Here is a 6,272-nt window from a genome sequence, read left to right on the forward strand (position 1 = left end):
TGTGTCTGTGTGTGTGTGTGTGTGTTGGATTGTTAGTTGTATTAAAAAAAAATTTCCAACTGCTACATGTCATATTTATATCTTATAGGTTTTACACAAAAAATTGATCAATAATTTTGTACAATTTTATTATACAAAAACTAATCGGAAAATAATTTCTGTAGTTTATAAAATGGTACTGAAAATTAAAAAAAATGGAACGATTGTAAAGTTATTCTGATACCCCGTCCTCATTCGTGATCCTACGTATAATGTATGTATATACATATATGTATATACAATATATACAATATAAGTAGGGTCGCAAATGAGAACGGATTATCAGAATAAATTTACAAAATTTCATTTTTTTAACTTTCAATACTATTTTAAACTAAAAAAATTATTTTTAGATTTGTTTTTAAAGAATAAACTTTTTTTATATAAATGTACTACTTTCTCTATCCAAAAATTGCCACCCTTTAATATGCAAAATAAATATCTCTTTTTAAAGATCCATTAAAAAAATTATTTTTTAAATCAAAGTAGCACATTTCAAGAGTATAACCCGAAAGTTTTATAAAAAAAAATTAGGAAATGAAAAAGCTATGATTTTTTTCGCAAAATATAATCCTTTTCAATACTTTAAAAAAAAATTTTTTTTTAACATGGGACTTTAATTCTAAATTCTTTATAATTAGAATATATTCTATAATACATCCTATGTTTAACTTCATTCTAGAATTTTTGCGATCCAATTAAATTGTTAGTTTTTAAATGGCAGTTGAAAATTAATCTGAGTCAAACTAATTCAGTGTGACAATTTTGATTGAAAAAAAGGTGTGACAAGATTAGTAGTATATATAATTAGAAAATAAATATTTGTTATATCTATGTATATAAAAATGATGTTTATAACAATAATTTTAAACAAGGATATATGTATATAACAAATAATAAGGAGGAAAGAGTCGAATTCAGCCAAAGCTACATGTTGATTTCCAAATAATATTATTAATTTTTAAATCTTTAAATTTCAGCTATCACACATAAAGTGCGTGCCGATTACTATCTTTAAGAACGCAATCGTAAAATTAAAATATTATCTCAAATTAAATTGATCGTCAGTTCGATGATGATGTTACACGCATTTTAAATACTGTGAAGAAACTTATTGCAAAAAATATTACCTCAGACAGGATTCGAACCTGAAATCTCCCGATCCTATCCAGGGCGGGTGCCTTACCTATTCAACCACTGAAGCTGTGGTAATATTGATCGCAATAACCAATGTTTATGGGTGCTTTCCATTTAGTGACACAAGTCTACACAAATGTTATTCTATCTTCTTAGCATTTAGTAAGTAACAAAGGCAAAACGATACAGGTGTCGGTTTGTGTCACTAAATGGAAAGCATCTTATAAGGAAGCATTGAAGGCATTGAAAAGCGAGCGTATAAATAACAATTTCAAACAAGGCTGATATGTATATAACAAATAATGAGGAAAAAGCCAAATTCGGCCGAGGCTAGATGTTGATTGCCAAATAATATTCTTAATTTTTAAATCTTTAAATTTCAGTTGTTATATATACCTTGATAGTAATCGGCGCGTAGTTTAAGTGTATGTAATAGCTGGAATTTAAAGATTTGAAAATTAAAAATTATTTGGTGATCAACATCTAGCCTCGATCAAATTTGGCTCTTTCCTCCTTATTTATATTTTATCATAGACTTATGATAAAATTGAGCAATAACATTAAATCTTGAATATATTTGCTTCTAATTATTTTTATTTTATATATTTTAAAAAATTACTTTATTATATCAAAATTATGAAAATTAATCTTTTCAGATGGGTGACATTAAATATTATGGAAAAAGGAGAAGTATTATAAGGAGGATTGGATCTTTTTTGCCATTAAAACCTCCGCCGAAAATTTATGTTAGTGTGACACCATTACATTTGATGACAAATTCAATGATTAATGATGAAACTAGCAATTATGTTGATACGAATGGATATCCTATGAGGTGAGTGTGTTATTCTATCAAGTCATAATAAAACAAATACATATTTATTTCTGCAATATTATTTAAAAAATTGAGTTTAATAACAGCTTTTCTGGCAGTAGGCCGGATCTGTTGGAGCCAATTAGTTTTGGATCTGAAGTACGATTGCTCGCGTTAGAACAAGAATTACAAGAGCTTAGGGAACAAATTTCAACAATTGTGAAAAACAATAAACTATCCAAATGTATGTAAGACATATTTTATTATACTAAAAAAAAATATATATATATAAAGATTTAAAGATTTATGTTTGTTTTGTAGATGCATCTGTCGCGTCTCTACCTAATGGAGCAGACGTTCTAAAGTCTTTGTCAGTGCCACCGCCACCTCCACCTCCACCGCCACTTCCATTTTTACCACCCACAACGCCACATATCGCGAGAAGAGCTAGTTTGCAAGATCACAAAATTGAGGATCGCAAAAAGATTCCATTAAGTGTGCAAAAATCAACGGGTGATATGCTGAGGGATATCGATAATATAAAATTAAGACCAGTTGCAAGGTAAGTGAGATTAATGTTTGCATGTTTGTACAATTTAAAACTTTTGATCAACAATAGTGAAGTAACGCCAATGCGAACCAACACGGATGTTGGTGTGTAATAATTTTTACAATAACCAGCCACACGTAAACTGCACGCCGCATTTTCGGTCTTGAAACACATGTTCTTTACTTGAGGCTGGAATCCACTTGTAACAAATTAAGTTGACTAGCAATTTAATCTCTTTGATGCAAACGTGCATCTATCCGTAACTGTGTTTCAAGATCGATAAAAATGCGGCGCGTAATTTGTGTGTGGCTGGTACTGTAAAAATTATTACACACCAATATCCGTATTGGTTCGTATTGGTGTTACTTCACTATTGTTGATTTATCCTTGACGAGCCTTAATTCTTTTAAACGTATTAAAACTTTTGGTTATCATAGAATAATTTAAATAAAAATTGAAGTTTGAGTAGATTTTTGTATATCATAACTTGCATTAGAGAATAGATTTACAATATAAATGAAAGGTCCTTTTTAATTCATGAGTTATTAAATAACTGTAAATTTTGATTAATCGACCTAAAGTTCATTTTCACTAAAAATCTAAGGTATAGATTGAATATAAGATTGAAAAGAATATAGATTGAAAACAGAGTGTATTTTTGACATTTCATCGATATATTTTTAAATCTATATTTGTTGAATGGATTTCATAACGTAGTGTTACGAAAGCACGATTTCTCACTTGTGAAACCATAATCCAACATCTAATAGGGATTGTACAAAAAAGAACCAGAAGCTTTTAGAAAATAAAATAATATTGTACACCTAAATATTGTAATATTTATCTTTTATAGGTCTCCAGGCGGACATCCTATACGAGTGAAACGTGAGAATAGTCCATGCAATGATTTGCAGGAAATTTTGCGAAGACGCTACATTGCAATGCAATCTCCCGATAGTAGGAATTCATCAGCTAACTTAGCTATGGATGATTCATTTTGAACGAATTAAAAACAAATTGTCCATAGTCAAGTATATGAAAATACTTTCCGAGTATTTTTATTATATTATATTTATACGAAATTTAGGACTTTTACAATAAGCAAGCATGATCTGTCATATGTTTGACTTATCACAGATGTTATATTTGAATTTTTTGCACTTTGCATAAGTTGAAGTCTATAACAAGAGATTTAAACCAAAGATAACTTTGCTGCATTATTGTGACATTATTCAGGTAAAAAATTTCTTTTCTAATGAAAAAATTACGATCTAAATTTTTTCAGTAAGTGTGAAAAAAGCCATTTTAGTTTGCATTTATAATTAAAGTGATTATTCTAATATTGTAGATAAGAATTGTTGATATTAAAGTCTCAAGTCAATGATTTTTCTTAAAAGATCTACCTAGAAAAACTTTCGTCCGAAATAAATATTTTTTGATGATAGTTTGTGACAAAATGGAATATATAGTTTCTGTTATTGTTTATAGATTACCGATATAAATGAGAAATATTTGAACTATTAAGGCTCCTAACTAGTTACCGCGGCTATATTGGAATCGTGACGTCATAAGCGAGAAATGATACGTAAAAGTTGCATGCCATTTTTAAACAAAGAAAATTTGAATGAGATAAAAAAATAACATCGCTTTAAAAAATTTATAAAAATGGATGGAAACTATCGTTTTTCCCTCTGACAATTAGTAAATAGTTGTAAAAGACATGTGAAATGAAGCCTATGTAGGCTTATATTTAGGCAAGAAAACACGATTTGACAGCTGTTGAAAGGAGTGAAAAATACGAGGGGTGATTAAAGAGTACGATGAATGTTGAAATAAAAAGAAACTTATTACATTAAAAGACAAATGACAATGATTAGTTGACCTTTTAAAATACTTCCCCTCATTTCTAATACACTTATCCTAATCGTTCTTGCTATTTGCTAAAGCAGTACTGGAAGTCCTCTTTTATAAATGCCTTTAGTTGCGCTATCGTGGTTGCCTCGATGTCTTGATTTGATTTAAAACGTTAATCCTTTATAGTCATTTTAATTTTAGGGAAAAGTTGCACGGTGCTAAATCCGGTAAATACGATGGATCAGGACACACCATAATGTTTTTATTTAATAGAAATTGCCATATCAGAAGCGATGTGTGATGGAGCGTTGTCATGATGGAGGATGAAATCGTTCGTCCATTTCTCAGGTCTTTCTACGCACATTTTTCGTTTCTTAAACGATCTAATAAGCCTTTATAATATTCAGAGTTCACTATAAACGTTTTTAATCAATTCGACACATCAATGCAGTGCACCACGACAGCGCAATTAAAGATACTTATAAAAGAGGACTTCCAGTACTGCTTTAGCAAGTGACAAGAACGATCAGATAAGTATATTAGAAGCGAGAGGGAGTATTTTGAAGGAGACAAATTATAATTTGTCTTTTAATGTAATAGATTTCTTTTTATTTCAACATTCATCGTATTTTTTATCATACCTCATATGCTTTTATATATAAAATTCAGAGATAATTACTTTCCATCCATTACGAGTAATAAATGTTTTACGAATTTGATAAGTACGAGACAAACACATTTTCACAATTAAGCACATAATTACGAAATGGCATGCAAGACAAAGTTTCAGTGTCAACACTTTTCACAGTAAGGTCTGTTCTATATGTTGTATTCTATACATTGGTATTTTAAACAGTAAGAATTGATCACAGTCGAGTATTCTTTTCTCATTCGACTGTGATTGATCAATTCTTACTGCTTGCGATACGATATATTGTAGAATTCTTACGGCTTACGATTTATTATACCGACATATGAACGGGTATTGTAGAACGGATCTTAATACAATGAACAAGGTTTTAATTGCTACTAAGATAGTGTCGCCACCGTTAACGCGGAGTTCTTGGCTGAATAGTCAGGAGCTTTAATTGAGCGTAAATAAAAAATAGAAATTTTTATTCAATTAACAAATATTAATATTGTAATCATTTATAATTTTATTTAATTAACAGTTTTAATACATGTTACGAGTAATAAATATTACGAGTTTCAGTAGTATGAATGTATTGTATGTTTGGCGTATAAATGAAATTTTATTTTAGACAATATTTCATTAGTTTCTTTCTTGACCTTTAAATATTAATATGAGTACTACAATTTATGTATCACTTACATGTAAAGCAGATCCACATTTGTATATGTAAGATTATTTTATTTATTTTAACATTTCTACGTTCATGTCATTAATATTTTATTTATTTTACTTGATACGTGCTTCGCACGCACTATTTAGCTTTTTCTTTATTTTTTACTATAACGTTTACAATGAATGAGTTTATAGCACACAAAAAAGATCAGTGAGCGCTCAGTTATTCTTCAATATGATTGGTTTTTGCTTTTAAATCTTCGCTGGATTTAAGTGCAGAAACCAATCATAATAAAGAATCATTAGGCGATTACTCATCTGCAGCCCCCTGACACTCGTAGTTCCTAGTGGTTATTTAATGTCCGCGTGGCGCTGGCAACATTAGGTCCGGTCATATATACAGGGTGTCTCATAATAGCCCAGATAGCACAAAGAATTTGAAAAGAATTCTTTTTTGGTCCCCAATTTACAAAATGAGTTTTTTTATCGTCCCATTTCTGTTCTAAAAGTATTCTTTAGGCTCCCAAGAGACTTCACTTTTATGTAGATCGGAAGAGCACACGTCTGAACTC

General features: G+C 29.8%; 1 protein-coding gene across 8 annotated transcripts in view; it reads left to right on the forward strand.

The window, feature by feature from the left end:
• Positions 1-5,662, forward strand: part of LOC105458289 (mitochondrial fission regulator 2-like) — an 8,076-nt gene extending 2,414 nt beyond the window's left edge. For 5 of the 8 annotated variants that reach the window (XM_011703466.1, XM_011703465.1, XM_011703470.1 and 2 more), the window contains 4 exons: positions 1,833-2,011; positions 2,098-2,234; positions 2,312-2,552; positions 3,394-5,662. In XM_011703466.1, the coding sequence (XP_011701768.1) occupies positions 1,833-2,011; positions 2,098-2,234; positions 2,312-2,552; positions 3,394-3,541 (705 nt within the window). In that variant the 3' untranslated portion in view covers positions 3,542-5,662. Of the gene's footprint in view, positions 1-1,019; positions 1,248-1,832; positions 2,012-2,097; positions 2,235-2,311; positions 2,553-3,393 lie in introns of all 8 variants that reach the window. The other 3 variants (XM_011703471.1, XM_011703467.1, XM_011703468.1) reach the window with 3 other exon arrangements.
• Positions 5,663-6,272: the final 610 nt, after the last annotated feature.

Source organism: Wasmannia auropunctata, unplaced genomic scaffold (assembly GCF_000956235.1).
Source record: "Wasmannia auropunctata unplaced genomic scaffold, wasmannia.A_1.0 LD334551.1, whole genome shotgun sequence".
In the NCBI taxonomy this organism is placed as follows: Eukaryota; Metazoa; Arthropoda; class Insecta; order Hymenoptera; family Formicidae; genus Wasmannia; species Wasmannia auropunctata.